We start from the raw sequence: 23,847 nt of genomic DNA on the forward strand, positions 1-23,847 counted from the left end.
GATGAAGCCTGTCATAGCCTTCTTCTGCTCCCAAGGGATCAGCTCCATCATCTACCCGGACGATATCCTGATTTTTTTCTCAGGACCAGTCTTGTGCCAGTCAGACCGCTTTCGTCACCTCATGGCTCCAGGACTCGGGATTCGTCATCAACATCGAAAAGTTGGTCCTCACCCCGTCCCAGGTCATCCAGTTTCTGGGGTTCAAGATAGATTACGTGTCTGCAGTTCTCAAACTCCCATCGTCCAAGATTACCGTAATCAAGAAGGAGATCTGCAGGGTCCTCCGCTCCAGGACAATTCCCCTACGACTCTTGGCTCACATCGTGGGCCTGTTGTCTGCTTCCATACAAGCGACCTTTCAGGCGCCCCTCCATTACAGAGCGCTCCAGAGGTTGAAGGCAGAGTATCTTCGCAGACTACCTTCATATGACCAGACAATTACTCTCTCCGCAGAGGTGAGGCTCGAGCTCATGTGGTGTTTACGTCACATGGAGGCTTGGAATGGTCGAGCCATCTTTGGAGCTCCTTCCGACCTGGTTTTAGAGCCAGATGCCAGTACGTTCGGTTGGGGGGCATCCGGACCGTCGGGGGGATGTTGGTCCTCAGAGGAGAGGCAATTACATATCAATTGCCTGGAACTGATCGCCGGCTCTTTTGCCATCAAGAGCTTGGCTGAGGGTCGTTCCGATTGCTGTCTTCTCCTGCGGATGGACAATGTTTCGGCCGTACATCGGCTTGGGGGCACGTGCTCTCGCCTGCTCACGGACCTCACCAAAGAGCTTTATGATTCTACCTCGCCAACCATATCACCCTGAAGGCAGAATATCTACCAGGCTCTGACAACACGGTAGCAGATTGGTTCTCTCGACATTGGAGCGATGTCGGCGACTGAAAATTGGACAGCGCAGTGTTCCGGGCTCCTGGACGCCATGTTCGCCTCCAGGCTGAACACACAACTGGACGCTTTCCTACAGGTGGACGCTTTCCTACAGGTTTGGCCCCCCTGGGGCTTATGCTTTCCCCCCTTTGCGCTGATCCGCTCCACATGATCCGACTCCAGAGGGTGTCAGTGTTACTGATCACCCCTCTGTGGCCGGCTCAGCCTTGGTTCCCATTCCTCTTGGAACTGTGTGCGGACACACCACTCCTGCTGCCTTTGGTACCTCACGTGCTCCTGGACCTGTCGGGGCAGTTTCACCCCCTCATTTTACAACAGTGTCTTCCTCTGATAGCTTGGAGCCTTTCCGGTGATTCTGGGATTTGCGGCCAAGTGAATCCTGAATTTTCGGTTTTGGTCCCGAATTTTCATTTCTGTGCATGCTGACTCTTACCTTGACCACCTATGATAAATTGTGAGCAAGATGTTACTGTTTGCATGCAAAGCTTGCGGGCTAATAATGTACCTGTTCTAATGCCTTCAGAGTAATATAGTTGTTTTTCTTTTTTAAGCATATTTTCGGTTTTTCAAGACTGATGTCCATTTTATCCAATTTGATAGTTTGGATTCTGCTTATCCAGTCTAAAGTAGGATTCATTTTACTCTCTAAATCATGTATCTCAATTTAGAGATAGATCAACTTTTGCACGCTTTTTTGTAAACTTCTAAATCTGCTCCTAAGCACTGCTTTGTGTACATTCCATAAGAATTCTTGTATAATTTCTGGTAGGTTGTTCTCATCACAATATTCTTTAATTTGTTTCAGAACAGACTCTATTTGTTGAGGCCAAAAAAGATTCAACCTTATCTATGAAAAACTAATCTAATCTTGAGTAAAATTTGTGGGATGATAAAAAAGGAGTACTACATCACCCTCTAGGCATTAAAGAGTAAATGAGTATGCAACAAACCTGAAGGCAAGCATCTCAATTCGCTCTTTGTATTTGGTCGAGTATAAAAGAGTATCTTCCATTTCTGAATTTAACAAAAAAAACAACAGATTGAACAGCCCTTGAATGAAACGATAAAGAATATCACATGTAGAGCCCTGTGCGGGACAGTTTTCTTAATCCCGCTGAATTTCTGACCAATACCGCCCGCTCCACTCAGGGCTGCAACAACAAATTGATAAAATCGATAATAACCAATTATGAAAATCGTTGTCCACGATTTTCATTATCGATTAGCTGAATCGATTTTTATCGATTTACAAAATTAGCTTTTTCAGATCAAATGCTCTGAAAAACTCCCCTTCTTCTATAATCAGACCTCAAATAGAGATTGGATTATAACACTAGAATCCAGATCCCCCGCGGAGCTGCAGGAGACCTGGATTATCCTCTGTCAGCCGGTGAGGGTCTGTGCAAAACGCGCAGACATCCTCTGCTTCTCCCCTCCACTTCCGCTTCTCCCTTCCACTTCCGCTGGGGCTTCTATTACTGAACCCGGCGTCACGTGACCTTCCAGTGCGGCTTCCATCATGGAAGCCCCAACGGAAGTGGAGGATAGAAGCGGAGGCTGTCTGTGCGCATCGTACAGACCCCCACCGGCTGCCGGAGAGGATCCAGGTCCCCTGCAGCGGATTTAGATTTTAGTGCGCAATGTGCGCAACCTCGGCTAATTCCCTTCACTTCCACTTCTACCTGCCCCACCAGGGGTTAATATATCAACAGAAGAAAAACGGGACAAATAAGCACCACTGGGTGAGCTAAGCCTGGAGTATTATCTTTATGCTTATTTGCCCCGTGTTTCTTTTGTTGATATACCGTATTTGCTCGATTTTAAGACGAGGTTTTTTCCAGAACAAATGCTCTGAAAAATACCCCTCGTCTTATAATCGAGGTCGTCTTCTAATCAGACCTCATTCTGCTGGGGCCGTGCTGCTTACCGGGCTTTCGTCGCAAGCAGCGTCTCTGCTACTAGAAGCAGGAGAACAGGAAGCTAGCACAGTCCTCACATTACTCTACCTCCCCCCTCCTTCCTCTGGGGGCGGGGCCAGAGAAGTTGCTCGCACAGCCGGGCCCCTGCAGAAGTCTTCAAATGTTTGTGAATGAGTGTGTGTATGATAGCATGGATGTGTAAGGGGGTGGTGGTGGTAGCATGGCATAGGGAGGCTGTAATCCCACTACTATCATCCCCAGGTTCCAGCATGTACTGGCTGCCTTGGCTTGATAGGCGTGTGATTGCTGTTAGCAGTTATATATATATATATAGATATATAGATATATATATATACACCTCCAGAAATGCATTTTAACCCCCTATATGCCAGAGTGGCATATAGGGGTATAAGGCATATCATGGGGCAGAGGGGCATATAGGGGGTTAAAAGGCATATCATGGGGCACATAGGGGGTTAAAAGGCATATCATGGGGCACAGTGGCATATAGGAGGGTATAAGACATTTCTGGAGGCAGAGTGGCATATAGAGGGTTAAAAGGCACATCATGGGGCAGAGTGGCAAATAGGGGAGTATAAGGCATTTCTGGGGGCAGAGTGGCAAGCCTGGGGGCAGATGTGCATAACTGGGGGGGGCAGGTTGGCAAATAAAAGGAAATAAAAAATATATTTTTCTCAATCATAGCTTTTATTAAATATGAAAATTAGTTTACATGAATTAACATTTACTGGTAAAACTTTTTTCCTATAGGGTCATCTTATATTCAGGCTTTTAGTTTTTTTCCTAAATTAATATTTTGATTTTGGGGGGTCGTCTTATAATCAGGGTCGTCTTATAATCGAGCAAATACGGTATTAACCCCCGGTTTGCATTGTCCATATATTTATATATATTTATACTGTATTGTGTATTATCTATATTTATTATAGCATATATTTTTAGACCTATTTTAGCGCTGTCAGCTTTTCTTATATCAGGGGGTTATAAGGCATATCAGGGGACACAGTGGCATAAAAGGGGCTATAAGGCATATTAGGGGGCACATCAGGGGGCACAGTGGCATATCGGGGGTATAAGGTACATCAGGGGGCACAGTGGCATATCGGGGGTGTAAGGCAAATCAGGGGGCACAGTGGCATATTGGGGTATAAGGCATATCAGGGGGCTATAAGGCATATAGGGGGCTATAAGGCATATCAGGGGCATAGTGGCATATAGGGGGCTATAAGGAATATCGGAGGGCACAGTGGCATATAGGGGGCTATAAGGCATATCAGGGGGAACAGTGGCATATAGGGGGCTATAACGTATATTGGGTGGGCACAGTGGCATATAGGGGGCTATTAGGCATATCGGGGGTTAAAGGCATATCAGGGGACAGAGTGGCATACAGGAGGTATAAGGGATGGCAGAGTGGCATATAGGAGGGTATAAGGCATTTCTGGGGCAGAGTGGCAAGCTAGGGGTGAGAATGTGCATAACTCGGGGGAAGGTTGGCAAATAAAAGAAAACGAGGCATTTTTCGCAATCATAGTTTTTATGAAATATGAAAAAATATTTTACATTAATTAATATTTACTAGTAAAACTTTTTTTTGGGTATTTTGGTAGAACTTAGTTTGAGAAATAATGTGTTTGGGTTCTTGTTAAAATATAGCTTTAATTATTATGTCAGTAAAATAAGAAGGCGGATAGAGAAATGCCATTGTGATAAAGAGATAAAAGTGTTAATGACACATCTTAATGTACATTATACGTTTTTATTTTAAATAAATGAAACATTTGCATATTGTTTATTTTTTTATCCGATTAATCGAAAAAATAATTGGCCAACTAATCAATTATGAAAATAATCGTTGGTTGCAGCCCTAGTGTCCACTTCCGCCCGCTCCTGCAACATATGTGTCCTATCCTGCCCGCTCCCGCAAATATCATTCACAAACATTCATATACTCATTCATTCCCTCATTCACAGATACAAATCATCCATCATACTTGCAGGAGTGCGCGGGATTACTGGGACCTGCAGGTACATTGTCTGACTGCCTGCTCCCGTCCGCAACACCCGAAGAACCGTTCGCAGCCGCAAGTTTTTTGACTATACAGTCCTCTAATCACATGTGCTTGTACTCGCTGCGGGACCCGCTCCGAAGACCTCCTCGAGCCGCCACCAGTCTTCTGAGGCAGCGGCCAGCAGCTTCCTACTTCCGGCCTCGAAGACCGCCTGCCCTGCCTAATTTTTCAATGATGTTTATTTTTACCAATGTATTATTACAATTGTATTATTTGTGTTGTCCAAAATTAAGAGGTTTTGCTAGTAGTATAAATGTGCAACTTAAACCCAATTCAGTATTTCCGGTACTAAAATAATTTGCACCCATTCAGAGTCCAAGGACTAACTTTGTCATAAATATGTATTAATGGTAGTATAAGAGTATTACTAAAGTACAATAGGAACAATACTTAAAAGAATGGCTCCTAGATTATTTTTTATATTTTAAAAAAAAATGTTTTAAAGAAAAAAAACAACTGCTGCAGTCCCAGTGAATCTATAGTTGGCAAGCCCCATATTGAGTTATATGACATAACTTATATTACAAAGTCTCAAACACACAGCTCTAAGGATTTCCTCTTCTTATTCCCATATTCCGTGGATCTTCAGACTGATTTTCCACTTTATATGGCATTCCAGTCTAGCTTTAACTTCTTTGGAGATGATGGGGACACCCCAGCATCTGACACATTCTTCCCTGGAGAGGATACACAATCCCCAGGTAATCAATGCTATTTTTCTTTCCTTAGGTGAAGAAAACACAAACGTGGGACCCTCCCTTCTCATTAACAGCTTTACTAGAAAATCCTCACCTGTATGTTACTTTATGGGAGCGAAAAGCTTCCATGATCTCTGCAAAAGCATTGCATTTTTGCAAAATCAGCTGTGATTCTGCAAATCCCTTTATACTTGTCTGCCAGCTGCTTAGCCCCTCTTGTGACTTTTATTATCTGTACTTTGTTTTATAATAGTTGTGACGGGACTGACCCATACCCGCCTCGTTCTCCCAGTAGCCACCATGAATACAAGATTTCAATAGTCAGATGTAGCTAGCGCCGAAGACAGCAGGAAAACAATGCTCCGCAGGAACCTCGGTGGCACTGTAGCATACCAATACAGTGGTTTACTGACCTGAGAAGGACAGCACCAAGACTTATCAAAATAACAAGACAGAACTGGTATTGAGGTAAAACAGGAATTTACTTTATTGAGAACAACATAATTGGCTAATGAGTATAATCCCATTAAATACCAGCCAGCCCGGCACCTCCATACAGTTCTATGGGCAGCAATGCCCACCTGAGAAAAACTCACTATTTCGGGGTGATCAAGAGGGAGCGGGCTCGATCCCGGGGTACCAATAGAGCACTAAGGGTCCGAGGATGTTATGTTCCAAAAAGCAGTTTGATACGACTTTGGGACCCTGAGGGACGGCGTTGGAAATGCCTCCAAGAATAATGTGCTAAAACCCTGGTCTTAAAGATGGGTAATAAAACCAGGGTTCCCAAATGAGCTCCCTCTCTGTAACCACCTGCGAGTGTTGCCTTCCACAAGCATAGTGTAATTTCATTAGAGCAACCTGGTGGGACACCCCTTTTACCTAAATGAACATTCAGTTATTTCACCTCTCTTTATTTTCTTGTAGCCGTTCTGTTACGTCCCAAGCTGCGAGCTAGCAAGCACTAAACCAGCCACCTGCCCCTCTGTTTGTTTAATTTATACTTCCTCTTTTGCATCCTGAATCTATTTAGCCCTGATTGCTGCTACAAGAGCGCAACTACTCCCTCTTTTCATCCCTCCTTTTGTTTCATTTACCCATACTACTCCTTTAGATTGTATGCTCATGAGCGGGACCCTCAAAAGTACACCATTCCTGCCAGGAACTTTGTGTAAATGTACCAAAAGGCTACATTGCAAGTTTACATGCAGGGTCCTTAACTCCTGATATATATCTGTATGTATTAATATACATACCTGGGAACTTCCATGCTCTGGCTACCCTGAGCCTTCCCTCACGGGACACGGTCAGAACGTCGGTGGGAGTTCCTGCTGACGTCGGCAGCGGGAAACACCACCATTTAAAGGAAAAATGGGCAGGGATCGGGGCGTGTCAATACCCCGCTCCCGCGACTCGGAGGATTCAGGTCTTGACCTGGAGAACAGGAGGAGCAGCGCTCACCCGGCAATGTCCAGGTCAAACCCGGAGAGTTCCTAGGTATGTTAATATATATTTACATTACATTATTTGTTGGCATGTAATAAAAGAATATTAATAATAATAATAATAATAACATGATCTCGAGCCATACTGAACTAGGAACGGTGCAAAAACAAAAAGAAGGAAAAAAAAAAATCAGCAGGCAGTCCCTAAGGAATTCCAAGGTATGAATATAGGGCAATAGGTAATGTATTGATGTGGTCCCCTAGAATATATATACGTGACTGGCATCAGGATATGTTGCTGAACATAAATTAAGTCATTGTTCAACTGTGACACAGAAGAAAAACATAAGCAAATATGTGGGAAAAAATAGTTTGGTCCTTTGGTTATGAAAAACCTGAAGGTGTTATGAAGGACTGAAGGTGTTAATACAATGTGTTTCATTTTTTTACAGACCGGTAGGCATATAAAAATTACAGTAATTGGGAGTTTTCCCATACACCTCAATAAATGAATCGGGTACTGACTGCGTGACCTTGAGACTCGACTCACAGTCTCCCTGATATGAGTGTTTCTGGAGATCTTTTTTTTTTATCTACAATTGTATTTATAATTATTCATTTAACTTGTGATCGTTTAACCCCTTCGCGACCTTTGCCGGTTCAGGACCGTCATAACAAGAAGGTCACTAAATGACCTTTGACGGTCCTGAACCGTCAAAAAATTAAATAAGCTTAGAAAGCGATCAAGGATCACTTTCTTCGCTTAAACGGCCTTGCTGCAATGCCTCGATGTCGAGGCATTCAGCAAGGCCGAGATCGGCATCGGGGGCCATGTCTGGCCCCTCCCCGGGGCGTCAACAGCCGCCATACATTGTATGGCGGCGGACGCCCGTTTTAAAAGCGTTTAGGAGGCGATCAACGTTCGCCTCCTAAACTTAAATGGTGTCGCTGGAATGCCTTGATCAGGAGGCATCCAGCGACACCAAACACTTACCTCTGGGTGGGCTGTGACCGCTCCGGAGAGCGGTCACAGCCGCCGCTGCCGGTGATCTTCGCCATCAAGCAAGATGGCGGCGGCCCGGGAAATAAAACAATAAAGACGAAAAAGTTCGCTAGAGGGTCTCCAGACCCTCTAGAGAACTGGCTCCACTTGCTGGTTGAATACAGGTACTGCATTCAACCATGCAAGTCAATGGAGCCCAGCTTTCTAATCACTATGTGATTAGTAAAATATTCAAAAAAAATAAAAATAAATAAAAAATGGAAAAAAAAATGTGCTAACATTTAAAAATAATTATGCAGTGATGTCACTAGATGAACCATCCAGTACCAGCAAAATGTGTAAAAAAAAATATAAAAAAAGTATTAAAAAATAAAGTTTATTATTTTGAGCAAGTGCTAAAATTTCTCAAAAATCTCAACAAAGAGTTAAAATAAAAGCACTTCAAATACCCAAGGGGTGTCTAATATATAAAAAAATGGCTGATGGGGTAAATTGGAGTGGCCTAGCTCAAAGATAGGGCATAGGTACAGACTGACCAAAATGGAGAAAAAAAGCGCACTTCCCAAATGTGGCATTTTAAATCTGAAACAACCCGACAACCCATGCATGTCGGGTATCACTGCACTCAGGAGATGTTCCTGAACACACATTGGCGTGTTGTTTGACAGTGGCATATACCAGGACCTGTATATCTATAACTAAAGTACAATTTGTGTGAAAAAAAAATTACTATTACAAAGTTTGACAAAGTGTAGTTCTATAATTGGTGCATGGAAAGGGTTAAAATAACAGCATTTGGAATACCCTAGGGTGTCTAGTTTTCAAAAATATATGGTTTGAATGGGTTAAATTGAGTTAACCGGCTTCAAAGATATTCCAAAGAGGAGAGGGAGGCACAATGACCAAATGACCACCTGAATTACGCATGCCCCAAAAGTAGCCTTTTACCAGCCAAACAATCTGACAAACCCATGCATGTGGGGTATCGCTGTACTCAGGAGATGTTGCTGAACACATATTGGGGTGTTGTTTGACAGTGACATATACCAGCACCTGTATATCTATAACTAAAGTACAATTTGTGTGGGAAAAAAAATAAAAAAAATTACTATTACAAAGTTTGACAAAGTGTAGTTGTATAATTGGTGCATGGAAAGGGTTAAAATAACAGCATTTGGAATACCCTGGGGTGTCTAGTTTTCAAAAATATATGGTTTGAATGGGTTAAATTGAGTTAACCGGCTTCAAAGATGTTCCAAAGAGGAGATGGAGGCAGACTGACCAGATTTGTTAAAAAAGATTTGGAAATCATAAAACGCTGCTTGTACTTATTGCCCTATAACTTACAAAAAACAGCAAAAAAACATAAAAACATTGGGTATTTCTAAACTCAGGACAAGTAGTAGAATCTATTTAGCTAGTTTTTTTACTTGCTTTTTTAGGTGAGTAAAAGATTTTTCAAATAAAAGTCATAAAATGTGTTTTTTTTTTCAATTTTGCACCATGTTTTTTTTATTTTTTTTATAGTAAATAAGATGATACGATCAAAATAATGGTATCTGAAGAAAGCCCATCTTGTCCTGAAAAAAACAATATATAACTTATGTGGGTACACTAAATGGGTGAGGAGAAAATTACAGCTGAACACAAGCACCACAAAAGTGTCAAAACAGCCTCGGTCCCACAGGGTACAAAACGAAAAATGAGCCCGGTCCTTAAGGGGTTAAATCCAAAATATAACAAAACAAAAATGACTAAACAATTCGTCGAAAAACACAAAAAACCCTTAACACTCTTCCGCCAATCAAAGAGAGCCATCATTTATTGGAACGCAATTTCGTCAGTACGTATTTACGTGAGATCCCGATAGAACACAAACGCTGATTGGATAGCGTTGAGGTGGAACTCTGAGGTTTTATTTGTGGCGGAAGCCGTCAGTCTGGTGTCGGTTGACGCGCGCTGCTTGTTGCCGGAGTGATTATAAGGAGGTGGCTGTGAGGCAACGCGGGACAAAGTGAAACATGGCGAGTTAGGGGGGAATTGAACATTGACTAAGAGCAAAGCTGGATATGTTTTATGTAAACCTCGATCTCTTGTTAATACAAAGAAGCTTTAATTTGAAAAAAAAAACAATTATTACCTGATTAAGGACTTGAATGTCGTGCATTTACTCTGTAACATGTTTCACGCAAGCACTAAATATAATCTTTTAGCTCATACCCGCTATTTTATCTATTTAGAAGTGACAAATAAGTAATCATTCTGCTAAAACCTCTGTAATCCTGACCTTTTTGTGTGTTTGTAATGTGTTATACGTTCATGGCATGTTAAATGCTGCTACCTCGTTTGTGTGTGTGTGTGTATGTATATTTACTTATTTATTTTTTCTCCCAGCTTCCATTATCTTTATTGAAAACTGCTCAGAATCACCCTATGGTAAGTAATGCTATGTAGAATCACTTGCTTTCCTCATTAACTTACACAAATCATCAACTTATTTGCTTGATTAGAACAACGGCCCCCCAAAAATTTTAATAATAATTTATGAAGAAAAAAAAAGCCTTAATATAAGACTACCCAATAGGAAAGATGTTTTACTTGTAAATATTCACATGTAAACTATTTTTCACTAAACTATGAGAAAAATTGTTTTTTTTTAAATTTCCTGTTATGCGCGTCTGCCCCATGGCTTGCGGTTCTGCCCCCCAGATATACCTTATACCCCCTTATATGCCACTCTGCCTACAGAAATGCCTTTTAACCCCCTATATGCCCCTCTGCCCGTAGTAATGCCTTTTAACCCCCTATATGCCTCCCCTTACCAGTCGCCCCGTGTTTCTTCTGTTGATATATTAACCCCCGGTTGGGCAGGTAGAATTTTTTTGGGATCTATTAATTATGTGCATTCCTTAATTTGTCTTTTATTTCTTGATTGCTGTAATATTTGATTTGTTTGTATTGTCCATATATATATATTAGGGCTGAAACAACGAATCGATAATAATCGATAACGGAAATCGTTGTCGACGCTTTCCGTTATCGATTAATCGAGTGATCGATTAGTTGTTGGAGCACTCGGCTCCTTTTACTTACCTCCGCGAGCGTTCCCCGCTTCTGCTACACGCTCTGCAGTCTCCGCCTTCTTTTAGTTACGTGACGGATGTGACGCGTTCCGGAGGTAAGTATTCTTCATGTCTATGTGCGAATCGCTCTGTACGAGTGGCTCCATTCGCACAGAGCGGTTCGCGGGGGTGGGGTTTCAGGGGATGCAGGGCAGGGTGTGAGTGTGGGTGCAGGGCAGAGTGGGGGTGGGGATGCAGGGTGTGAGTGTGGGGGCAGGGCAGGAGACTGGGGGCAGGGCAGAGTGGGGGTGGGGATGCAGGGTGTGGGTGCAGGGCAGAGTGTGGGTGAGTGTGGGGGCAGGGCTGGGTGCAGGGCAGAGTTGGAGACTGGGTGCAGGGGCAAAGTGCCAGGCCTGGGTGCAAAGTGCCAGGCCAGGGTGCAAAGTGCTGGGTGCAGAGTGCCAGGGCTGGGGCAAAGTTTCTTGAACAGTAATAGTCCACCTCTTTTCAGAATGTTTGGGGTTATTTTGTTTCATAAATATTGTGTTTGGGTTCTTGTACTTTGAAAATATTGTTTTTTATTACATCATAACAAAATAAGAATGTTAATGTAAATTTTAAGTTGTTTTTTAACATCCAGTTCATTAAATTATTTTAAATAAATGAAAAATTTGCATATTGTTTTTTTTTAATCGATTAATCGAAAAAATAATCGGCCAACTAATCGATTATTAAAATAATTGTTAGTTGCAGCCCTAATATATATACTTGTATTGTGTATTTTCTTTTTTGTCTATATTTATTAAAGCATATTTTTCTTTTATATTTTAGCACGGTCAGTTTTTCTTATATCAGGGGCACAGCGGCATATCGGGGGTATAAGGCATATCAGGGGCACAGTGGCATATAGGGGGTATAAGGAATATCGGAGGGCACAGTGGCATATAGGGGGCTATGAGGCATATCAGGGGGCAGAGTGGCATATAGGGGGCTATAAGGCATATTAGGGGGGCACAGTGGCATATCGGGGTAAAAGGCATATCGGGACAGAGTAGCATCTAGGAGGTATAAGGGATATCAGGGGGCACAGTGGCATCTCTGGCATATAGGAGGTATAAGGCATTTCTGGGGCAAAGTGGCAAGCGGGGGGTGAGATGTGCATAGCTGGGGGCAGGTTGGCAAATAAAAGAAAAGTCATTTTTCTCAATCATAGTTCTTATTAAATATGAAAAGATAGTTTTTTTTTTTTGGAATTTTGGTAAAACTTAGTTTGAGAAATAAAATGTTTTTGGGTTCTTGTACCTTTTAAAATATAGCTTTAATTATTATGTCCGTAAAATAAGAAGGCAAATAGAGAAATGCCATTGTGATAAAGAGATAAGTGTTAATGACGCATCTTAATGTAAATTGTTTTTATTTTAAATAAACGAAAAATTTGCATTTTTTTTTAAAATCTGATCGAAAAAATAATCGGCCAACTAATCGATTATGAAAATAATTGTTAGTTGCAACCCTGGAAACAAGTTTTACTTGCAGTCAGACACTAACAGGATCAAGTGATTTATCCATAGTTGGCAAATGCAGTCTTACTCATAACACATTTCCTGTTTTCCATAGTTGGTGGAATTAAAGAATGGAGAAACCTACAATGGTCACCTGGTGAGCTGTGACAACTGGATGAACATAAATCTGAGAGAAGTTATTTGTACCTCTAGGGTAAGTTAAAGTATTCATTATCTAGAGCACCCCTCTGTTTCTTTCCTTGCTTAAAGCAGGCTTGACACTTTCCCAAATAATACATTTCATTGTTCAGTCTACGATCAAGGATATATAATGTTTACAAATAGGGATGACACCTAAATGAAAATTCTAGACCGAAACCGAAAATTCAGCATTCACTTGGCCGAAACTGAAAACATGGTTTCTCCTCCCCGCGATCCCCCTGCAGCGATCACACTGTGATCTCTGCAAGTCGCTGCAGACTTGCATAGAGATCGCAGCGTCTGTGCCTCATCGGAGGGCGGAGTCCAGGCTGTTAAAGCAACAGCCTGATCTCCCCTGCAAGAAGGGCTGGACCTAGCGGTGCGTCCATAGGGGATTATTGGGATGCGTTTTTTTTAACGTAACGCTACGTCCATAGGGGACTGAAGGGTTAAATACTATTCTAATACATTATTAATTACATTTATTTATAAAGCGCCGGCAGATTCCACAGTGCTGTTATAGTCAGAAGAACAATTTTAACACATACGATAACAAACTGGTGCAAAGGAGAAGAGGACCCTGCTTTTGCGAGCTTACAATCCAGTCGGTGGTTGAGGGGGAAGTGAGACAATAGGAGAGGACTGCTTGGATGGGGATGAGTTGATCTGGTTCTGATAATGTGTTGTGGTTGATTGTTCAGGTGGCTTGATTATGATGATGGTTGGGAGTACTGGGAAGGAATGTTGTACGCTTCCCTGAACAGGTGGGTTTTCAGATTGGGGGAAGGGAATTCCACAGGAGGGGTGTGGCTGGGGTGAAATCCATAATACGTGAGTGGGATGTGGATAGAGATTTAAGATGGTGCAGAGTTGTTGAGGTCTCTATAGGTCAGGGTCAGAAGTTTAAATTTGATTCTGAAGGGTGTGGATAGCCAATGAAGTGATTGGCATTGTGGGGCAGTGGATGAGGAACGGCGGCAGAGAAAAATTAATCTGGCTGCAGTGTTGAGAATGGATTGGAGAGGGGGAGACCAGTTAGTAGGGAGTTGCAATAATCCAGGCGGGATATCACAGGGTAGTGGATTGGTAACTTGGTGGCTTCTTGTGTGAGGAAAGGGCGGATTCGGGAGATGTTTCTCAGGTGGAGGCAGCATGATTTGCTGAGGGACTGGAAAAACCATATATTATGTTAGTCTCTCTTTTTTCATTGTATGAAGCTTTTTTTATAATCATCTTCATCACTTAAATCACATTCAGAATCACTCTGATTCTCCGAAGGCTAATTCTTCCTTTATAATAGCGACATCTAGTGGTCTTTAGGAAATCCAACCTTGAACCACAAGCTGTAAAATATTTTCTCAGATATATTCCGACATAGTCCAGCAAAGAGTTAAGTATGAGTTTTAATAATCTTCTAATAAATAAACAGAATTTACATTGCATATATTTTGCTTGTTTAATATTTAGGTACAAGACACAGTTTTCAGATGGTTAATTTTAGACATGTTATGATGTGGTGGATTCATAACATGACCACTAGGTGGAACCTGAGAAAGCAAAAGTAATGTTTTGCTAGAACAATTCTTGTAGTATAAAGTGTTTATAGTCACTAGGTTTGCTGTATATGCAGACCTTCAAAAGTACTACATGTCCTATCTTGGCAACAAATCTTAACTCATACATATGGCTCAAGCTTTTTTTAAAATCCAACCTCAAATAGAGGTCTGACTATAAGACTAAGATCCAGATCCCCCGCAGCGCTGCAGGAGCCCTGCATCCTCCAGTCTGGCAGCCAGTGGACATCTGAACTGTGCGCACAAACAATCTCTGTTGCTGCCCGGGACTCATAAAACAGAGTGCCGGCGTGACATGACCTTCCAGTGCTCCACCATAGAAGCCCCAGCAGCGGGAGGTTGTCGGTGCACAAAGTGCAGACGTTCACCAGCTGCCAGACAGGAGGATCTCCCACAACGACTGCTAGCCAGCCTCCGCTGTTACCCGGCACTTCCACCAGGCCTGCTATGACTGAGTGCCAGCGTGACGTGCTCAGTCATAGAAGTGCCGGGTAGCAACAGAGGTTGTTTCTGCGCGTCGCGCAGACGTTCTCTGGCTGCCCCCACTAGACACCAGGGAGTCTGAAGCACGAGAGGCAAGTATGAGGATGCATTGGTAAGTCTGGGGGGCAGAGTTGCAAATAGGGGATGAGGTTCGTAAAGCTCATTTTTTAGCTTTATTTATTTTATTAATCAGATTGCGATTAGAAAGCTGAACTCCATTGGTGGAATGCAGTGCTTGTTCCCTGGTCTAGAGAGACCCTCTCGGAAACATTCTTTTAAAGGACGCCGCCATCTTGCGAAAGGCAAAATTCTCTCGCAGTGGCGCTTGTGACCTCTCTCCGGAGGTTTTTTGTGTTGCTGAATGCCTCACTATCAAGGCTTTTCAGAGATACCATTTAATCTTAGGAGGTAATCGTTGATCGGCTTCTAAGCTCTTTTTAACTGGGTTTCTGTCGACATACAATATATGGCGACCGTCTGGGGGAGGCGCCACGTGGGCCCTTTGCTGCCGATCTCGTTGCTGAATTCCATGACATTGAGGCATTACAAGAACACTGTTTAAATGAAGAAAGCAATGGTAGATCCCTTTCTACACCCATTTAAAGCTACAATGTACCTGGCATGTCAGTTGTCGTCAAGGGGTTAAACCAGGGCTGCATAAATTGTTTACCTGTCTTGGTTGTGCCCAGGCGTAATATCCAACCCTTGTGTGACTCGAATCCATTGGATCTTTACTCTCCTTGACCTTTACCTGATCAGGTTTTCGCCGTAATTCTCGAACTATTTGTCGGCTAGGATCTGCAGGAGTGCCCCCTGGACTTTATAACCCTAAATATATTGGAAGCCCTTGGGCCCCACCAGAGTGCTCTTTTGCACAAATATGCCACTTGTGGTGGGGCTCAGATGAGGGGTGGTTAGTAGAGGAAGTACCTTGGGATCACCCCGAAAACATTGATTTAGGGTAATATGAGCATTGCTGTGCTTGGTGGCCTGATTGTGGCACTAGGCTGTCTAGGCAGGGTATTGTTTGTAATGATGGGATTATCTCCTAATCTGAGTTTGGGTATAAGGCTGTGTTTTTTCACAATAAAGTCATCAGCTAGATCTTGGTCAGCTGCAGCGCCAGCGCGGGTCCATTCCAACGAAGTCCTGCATCATCTCTTCCGCTAGTTCTGTCTAGCACTGAGAAGGTTAACTGCTGAAGTCCCGGGAAGTAAGCAATGTTAGGCGGTGTACCCAGTCGGGGTACAGGACCTCCTGTCACACCATCTAAATCTAAACCGTAAAACATTGCACAGAGCATTCAACTAATCGATAATGAAAATCGTTGCCAATGGATTTCATTATCTATTTTATCGATTAGTTGTTGCAGCCCTATAATCATCCCTACTGTTTTATAAAAATCCTCTTAAATCAGTGGTGCTTTTTATTCCTCTTCAACAGGATGGTGATAAATTCTGGCGGATGCCCGAGTGTTACATACGTGGTAGCACTATAAAATACTTGCGCATTCCTGATGAAATCATTGATATGGTGAAGGAGGAAGTTATGTCAAAGGGCAGAGGTCGTGGAGGGATGCAGCAACAGAAACAGATGAAGGGTAGAGGAGCTGGAGGTACTGGACGAGGTAATTAAACTGTGAACGTTCTGTGTAAATATTAGGGCTGCAACTAATGATTTTAATAATCGATTAGTTGGCCGATTATTTTTTCGATTAATCGGATAAAAAAAATTTTTTTTTCAATTTTAAATAATGTAATAAATGTACAATTTACACTTTCATCTCTTTATCACAATGGCCTCTCTCTATTCACCTTCTTATTTTACTGACATAATAAAAGCTACAAGAACCCAAACAGTGTTTCTCAAACTAGGTTTTAATACAAAGTTATTAGTAAATATTAATTCATATGTTAACTATTTTTCATATTTAATAAAAACTATGAGAAAAAAGCCTTGTTTACATTTTTTTTATTTACCAAACTGCCCCCGGTTATGCACATCTGACACCCAGCTTGCCACTCTGCCCCATATATGCCTTATACCTCTTATATGCCAGATTCCACTGTGCCCCCTGATATGCCTTATACCTCTTATATGCCAGTGATATGCAACTGAGCCCCCTGATATACCTTTTACCCCCAGATATGTTTTATGCCCCCCCTGATATGCCTAATATCGATATGCCTTATACCCCCTATATGCCCTTAAATTCATAATACCCCCCATACACCACTATAACTCACCCATACACCACTCTGGCTCCTGCCCCTCCCGTACACCACTCTGGCTCCTGCCCCTCCCGTACACCACTCTGGCTCCTGCCCCTCCCGTACACCACTCTGGCTCCTGCCCCTCCCGTACACCACTCTGGCTCCTGCCCCTCCCGTACACCACTCTGGCTCCTGCCCCTCCCGTACACCACTCTGGCTCCTGCCCCTCCCGTACTCCACTCTGCCTCCTCCCCCCTCCCGTACTCCACTCTGCCTCCTCCCCCCTCCCGTACTCCACTCTGCCTCCTCCCCCCTCCCGTACTCCACTCTGCCTCCTCCCCCCTCCCGTACTCCACTCTGCCTCCTCCCCCCTCCCTTACTCCACTCTGCCTCCTCCCCCCTCCCGTACTCCACTCTGCCTCCTCCCCCCTCCCGTACTCCACTCTGCCTCCTCCCCCTCCCATATACCACTTTGCCCCCTCCCATACATCCCTTTGGCCCCTCCCCCTCCCATACATCACTCTGCCTCCTCCCCCCTCCCATACTCCACTCTGCCTCCTCCCATACATCCCTTTGGCCCCTCCCCCTCCCATACATCACTCTGCCTCCTCCCCCCTCCCGTACTCCACTCTGCCTCCTCCCCCCTCCCGTACTCCACTCTGCCTCCTCCCCCCTCCCGTACTCCACTCTGCCTCCTCCCCCCTCCCTTACTCCACTCTGCCTCCTCCCCCCTCCCGTACTCCACTCTGCCTCCTCCCCCCTCCCGTACTCCACTCTGCCTCCTCCCCCCTCCCGTACTCCACTCTGCCTCCTCCCCCTCCCATATACCACTTTGCCTCCTCCCATACATCCCTTTGGCCCCTCCCCCTCCCATACATCACTCTGCCTCCTCCCCCCTCCCATACTCCACTCTGCCTCCTCCCATACATCCCTTTGGCCCCTCCCCCTCCCATACATCACTCTGCCTCCTCCCCCCTCCCATACTCCACTCTGCCTCCTGTCAGCCACGGAGGTTCACAAGACACCAGGGAGCCGGGTAGAGAGGCAGAGTGCTGTATGGGAGGGGGAGGAGCCAGAGTGGTGGTAGAGAGGCAGAGTGATGTATGGGAGGGGGGAGGAGTCAGAGGGGTGTATGGGAGGGGGAGAGAGACGGAAGTGAGAGACCGGCCGACAGTGAGGGGAATCCAGGTCCCCTGCAGCGTTGCGGGGGATCTGGATTCTAGTGTTATAATACGATCTCTGTTTGAGGTCGGATTATAATTTTTATAATCGATAAAAATCGATTCGATTAATCGATAATGAAAATCGTTGACGATTTTCATTATCGATTTTATCGATTAGTTGTTTCAGCCCTAGTAAATATACTAATCAATCTAAATGACTGCACAATTTTCAGAAAATACACATATGAACATTGCTGAATCCATGCCCTGTCTTCCCTTAGCTCATCTCACTTAATGTTTATTAAACTCTGTCCACACCAATGCAGCTGTTAGAGGAGCTTGCTCTTATTTACATTTGCTTTCAATGTCTGCATCTATTTTAAAGTACCAACAATTTACATGGTACTGTATACCATTCAGATGTTACAAATGCCAGCAACCTAATACATTAGGTACCAAGAGACCCTGTTGATTGATAAGGTAACACAGCATGGGTTTGTTTAAAATGTTAAAAATATTACATGTACATGGTTTGTAGCTGTTCTTTCTAAATGATCTTTGGAGCACAGTCACACTGACCTTAAGTGCATTTAAGTAAATTCCTTTCATGGTGATTGCAGGTGTCTTTGGAGGAAGAGGGAGAGGAATTCCCGGTGGTGGCAGGGGACAGCAGGAGAAGAAGCCAGGCAGGCAAGCTGGAAAGCAGTAATGTTATGACTGTTCTTCCTCATTCTAGAAAAGGCTACACACTGTCTGCCAAGTATTTAAAGAGTTAATTCTCCAAATTTTCAACAAACCCATGATGTCAAAAGTACTTTTTTTTTTTTTTTTTTTTAACTGTGATTGCTCTCCCTATCTCTGAAATGGTAGTTTTCAACCAGCCTGAGGGACGCATACTACTTCTAAGAGCAGAGACCGTCCAGAACCAGATATAAGACAAATGCCCTCCCCCTCCACTTCTGTTTCTGGGAAGTCTTCTCGTGCGAATGAACTTATGGCACTGGAGAAGCATTAGACAGTTTACCATTCACAAGCCGCAGGATTGTTGGAGTAACTATTGTGCCATGGTACACATCACTTGGAAAAACTGTGCAGCATGTATTTTTGTTTTTTTAAGTTGAAGCATGGGTGTGTTTTGTTTAAATTTGCCACACAACAGGAGTCATCAGCTACAGGTAACATGTCCTTACAATGTGTTGCAGATCCCTTTCAGCTGTGTATGTGAAATAATTTGCAGTATAACTATATCAAGAACAAAATGCATAGTGGCCAGAGATGTTTGTTTTTATTTCTCTATGAACTTGGCGGCAAGACATGATTAAGGGATTTTCAAGTGTTATGCACCCATTGTAACCAATATCAGCTAGAAAAGGTGGAAAAATATTCTTGTGTTAGTCCCCACCTTTACTATCACCTTTCTGGGTATTCTATAACTCGGGCATGTTCTCCCAGAAGGGCTCAAGTTAAATAAATGCACTCGAGTTGTGGAATATCCTAAACAAGTAGAGGCCACTCAATTCCTCCGTTCCATTTGATGTAGTCATGGTTACTTTGGAACTATATATATATATATATATATATATATATATATATATATATATATATATATATATATATAAATTTATTTTTTTTTAATTTTTTTAAAGAGAATTAATTTTCATCCTTAAAGAAATCAGTGGGTTTTTGCAGCTTTTGGGAGCATTTCCCAAACACAGATCAGGACATATTAAAGAGTTCTAAATGAATTGCATGCATTTGCTTTCGTTTACAGGTCCTTTTTAAGTACTTGCCTATGCCTGTTGGCTGCATTTAGTCGGTTTCATTTATTTTTTCCAGTGTGTATTCTCATAAAGTTTGACGTATCAGCAGATAATGCTTCCCATCCTCTTCCCGATGGAATATTGCTTTTGTCAACATTGTCAAAGTACAGAGTTTTTTTTTCTTCATAAAATAAATACATTCGATGCAAAGTGTGTACGTCTACTGTTCCATATACAAATCTGTTGCAAAAGGGAACAATATCCCTTTGTTTAAGAGGATAGTTCATTTGAGGTATAACCTGCTGTGAAGTGTCCCTTTTTGTTTAAATTTTTTTTTCACTTTTTTCCCCATCTTCCTTCTCTTCGTCATTGACATCCTGACTTTTTCATAGGCTTAGTGGAAATTACCTGTCTGAATACTTATGAGGCAATGAGTGTAGTGTGTATATGTTAGGGATGTACCAATATATCAGTGGCCAAAATATATCGGCCGGAAAGGGCATTATCCGCAAATAAAAACAGCCGAAAATAATCGTCCGCAGAGGCTGGGCTGCTTACCTGCGCGTTGACCGCACAGTGTGCCACCAGCATCTTTTGTACAGGCCAGGAAAAGCAGGAAGCCAGCGGAGTCACGTGAATGCACATCGCATGACGCTGCCCCCGAACAGCCAACTATGGGGTTAGGGATATATTAGAAAGGCCCAGAGAATTAGAATATGCGTTAGCTGTTTTCCAAAAGGAGGAAATGGGGAGGACATTGCCAAAGACACAAGTGATACAAGTATGCCCCTCGGGACCCACACTTGCTGCAGCGGTCATCAGATTACATGCCCCTTTTGTAGTTTGGATTAAAAGGTCTAGGGTTTTTTTTCCAGTCCCGGGTCGTAATCCCTTGAATTTGTGAGGCCTGCATATAGGTTAAAGTATTGTACATGTAGGTCAAGGAAAGCATCCCGAAAGTCCGTCAGTCACCTGAGATCTGGCGGATTTATTAAATAGTACATTTATAGTGTTTACATGGGACCTGCTCCGGTGCTTAAACACCTGGGCAGCTTTACCACCCTAAAAGCCCTGGTTATCGTTCCAGGGTTGAAAAGGTGAAACCTCCCATTGTAACTGAAGATTTAGCCGTGCCTGTTTCCGTGCACGTATCGTAGTGCCAGCCCATTTATCAGAGTGCAGTAGGGATAGCAGGGGAGCATCTTTAGACATCACTTGGTCTATTAACATGTCGGTATAAACATTGGATTGGTTTATCCAATCTATCACATATCTGGCCAGCACTGCAATACTATAATCCCTAGGGGATGGGAGATTAAGTCCCCAAAAATATTTTGTGTGTTGTAAGTGACTCAGGCTAATGCGTGGCTTCTTATGCCAAATAAACTTGGTATAAGCTGATTTAAGTAGTGTATTATCTGAACGGGTAGGTAATGTCAGCAAAGTTTGGAGAAAATTAAAAAGCCTAGGAAAACCAATTTTAATCAGAGGAACGCGTCCCTAAAAGGCCAAAAATAGATTAGTCCATTCAGCCAACTTCTGTTTTTTTTTTTTTTGTTTTTTTTTTTGTAAGAATGGGGGGTATGTTAAAACAAATTTGTATGTATGTATGGCCAAAGCAACAGGTGCACCCCCAAATAGGACAGTGCCTCTGGCTCCCGAATGTCCTTGGGAAGTCCAGCACCTAGAGTCGGTTCCGAGCCCAGTAATAAGGCTTTGGATTTTGATATATTGATGGCAAAGCCAGTCACCGCGCCCAACGTTTTACTAAGGCCAAGGCTTTGGACAAGTGTTGCGAAGGCTTCTGAACGTATAAAAGTAAGTCATCCCTAAATGCCACAGCTCTGATGGTTCGCCCACCATTTTCAAAACCAGGAAGCTCTGGTGAATCTGACAAGTACCAGAGCACTGGGTCAAGGGCAATGTTAAAAATGAGAGGGAGAGTGGGAGGGGTGTCCAACCTATGGTACTGGAGCAGCTGATCCAGTGATCAATTACTGCACACCAGTAAATCCAGTAGGGACCTGAAACTTGACGACATCTGCAAAAAGGTAAGGAAATATGCACTGTGCAGACTGCATGTATATGTAATGTTGCCACCTGCACAGCCATTAAACACCTGAATGTAACATCTCCTTCTGGCTGCTCACCACCTTTTTGCGGGGAGAATACATTTTATTAGTGATATTGAAAAAGGAGGTGGAATAAGCCTAATTAGATTAACCGTTGTAAGGACACTGGGTGCTGGATCATGTAGGAGTCTCGATGCAGGGGCAGGTTCGGATTCAGATCATGGCCATAGACAGGCTGATGATGTTTCCGGTTCTGGGTTGTGCTCCGCTTTAGCCTTAGTCTTTCTCTTGGGCACCATCTATAGGTGTTCTGAGAACTAGCAGGAAACAAAATTGGGGTGACAAGCTCAGTACAGACAGGAAACTGGAAGCGCACTGGCAAGAGGTAGGAGCACAGTTGGAAGCTTTGACATGGAAAGAGTTAAAATCAAAGCATTTCAAACACTTAAAAAAAATAATAATAAAAAAAAAAAAAAAATGAATCGTTTGATGGGGTAAATTGGAGTGGTTGGGTTTAAACATAGGGCATTGTTACAGACTGAACAAAATGGGGGAAAAAAGGCACACTTCCTAAATTTGCTGAACACATATTGGGGTGTTGTTTGACAGTGACCTATACCAGGAGCTGTAAATTCACACCAGAAATACAATTTGTATGATAAAAAATACACAAATGACTACCACAAACTTTGGCAAAGGCTGGTGGTAGAATATCATGCATGGAAAGTGTTAAAATACCAGCATTTTAAATACCTTGGGGTTTTCAGAAAAAATATGATTTTGTGGGGTTAATTGAATAAGCTGGCTTTAAAGATGCCCGGAATAGGAAATGGGGGCAGAAGGACCAGATGTCAAAGTTGAAAAATGTGCAGTTCCCAAATGTGTCGGTTTACCTCCCAAACAACCCGTCAAACACATTTATGGGTGATATCACTACTCGGGGAGATGTTGCTGAACACATATTGGTGTGTTGTTTGTCCAGTGACCGATACAAGGAGCTCTAAATTCATACCTGAAGTACAATTTATGTGGGGAAAAAAAAATTACTACCACAAACTGGCAAAGGCTGGTGGTAGAATTTGTGCATTGATATGGTTAAAGTACCAGCATTTGAAATACAGCTACAGCAGCTGACATGGAGGCGAGGGAGACTCCCCTCTGTCAGCCAGCCACTCCAGCCACCACGGAGGAGAGGAAAACCTCCACCTGTCTCCACCCGCCCTTCTGATTAGGGCTGAAACAACTAATAATAATAATCATATTATAATCATAGCAAATCATCTGAAATGGCCTCAACACTAAGATCCAGATCCAGCGCAGTGCTGCAGGGGACCCAAATACTCCTCTCGCCAGTGGGTGTTTGTGCAATGCGTACAGACATCCTCTGCTTCTGCCCTCCTCTTCTATGACTGCCGGCATCACATCACAGTAGAATTCTGTTTAAAGAATATCATTTTTAGTTTTTGTGGATTTTTGGGGGGGCGGGGTAATTTCATGTCTTCAGGTCTTGTGTTCTCAGAAATGGGCTTTAATGACCATGCCTTTCTTAATAAAGCTTCACAAGTTTAAATGTCTGTGGTTTTCTCATTTCATGTCTACAGTAAATACTTTAGTTCCTGTTTTGGAGTGGATTGAGAGTGTTCTATATACGATTGTGCAGTTCTTTCCTTGCAAAGCCTTAGTGCTTGAGCTTCGTGGGTCACTGTTAAGTTTTTGAGTAGTAAAAAAAGTTTTTCCCATACCCACAAATCATGACATGCT

General features: G+C 43.1%; 1 protein-coding gene across 1 annotated transcript; it reads left to right on the plus strand.

Moving 5' to 3' along the window:
- Window positions 1-878: 878 nt before the first annotated feature.
- LOC149289521 (U6 snRNA-associated Sm-like protein LSm4) lies at window positions 879-18,963 on the plus strand. The gene is made up of 5 exons (XM_089490563.1): window positions 879-992; window positions 10,451-10,492; window positions 12,736-12,834; window positions 16,322-16,505; window positions 18,875-18,963. The coding sequence occupies exons 1-5, from the start codon at window positions 879-881 to the stop codon at window positions 18,961-18,963; spliced, it is 528 nt and encodes a 175-aa protein (XP_089346689.1).
- The last annotated feature ends 4,884 nt before the right edge of the window (window positions 18,964-23,847 follow it).

The sequence above is a fragment of the Sceloporus occidentalis genome, unplaced genomic scaffold, assembly GCF_023333645.1.
Source record: "Sceloporus occidentalis isolate IW3139 unplaced genomic scaffold, rSceOcc1.0.p SCAF_45, whole genome shotgun sequence".
Classification (NCBI taxonomy): Eukaryota; Metazoa; Chordata; class Lepidosauria; order Squamata; family Phrynosomatidae; genus Sceloporus; species Sceloporus occidentalis.

Excerpts from the sequence above, each read along its gene's own strand:
- LOC149289521 (XM_089490563.1), top strand. The coding sequence starts at position 879 with ATGTCGGCGACTGAAAATTGGACAGCGCAGTGTTCCGGGCTCCTGGAC. Across the intron at positions 10,493-12,735 it reads CTGCTCAGAATCACCCTATG|TTGGTGGAATTAAAGAATGG; the intron begins GTAAGTAATGCT and ends TGTTTTCCATAG. Across the intron at positions 12,835-16,321 it reads AAGTTATTTGTACCTCTAGG|GATGGTGATAAATTCTGGCG; the intron begins GTAAGTTAAAGT and ends CCTCTTCAACAG.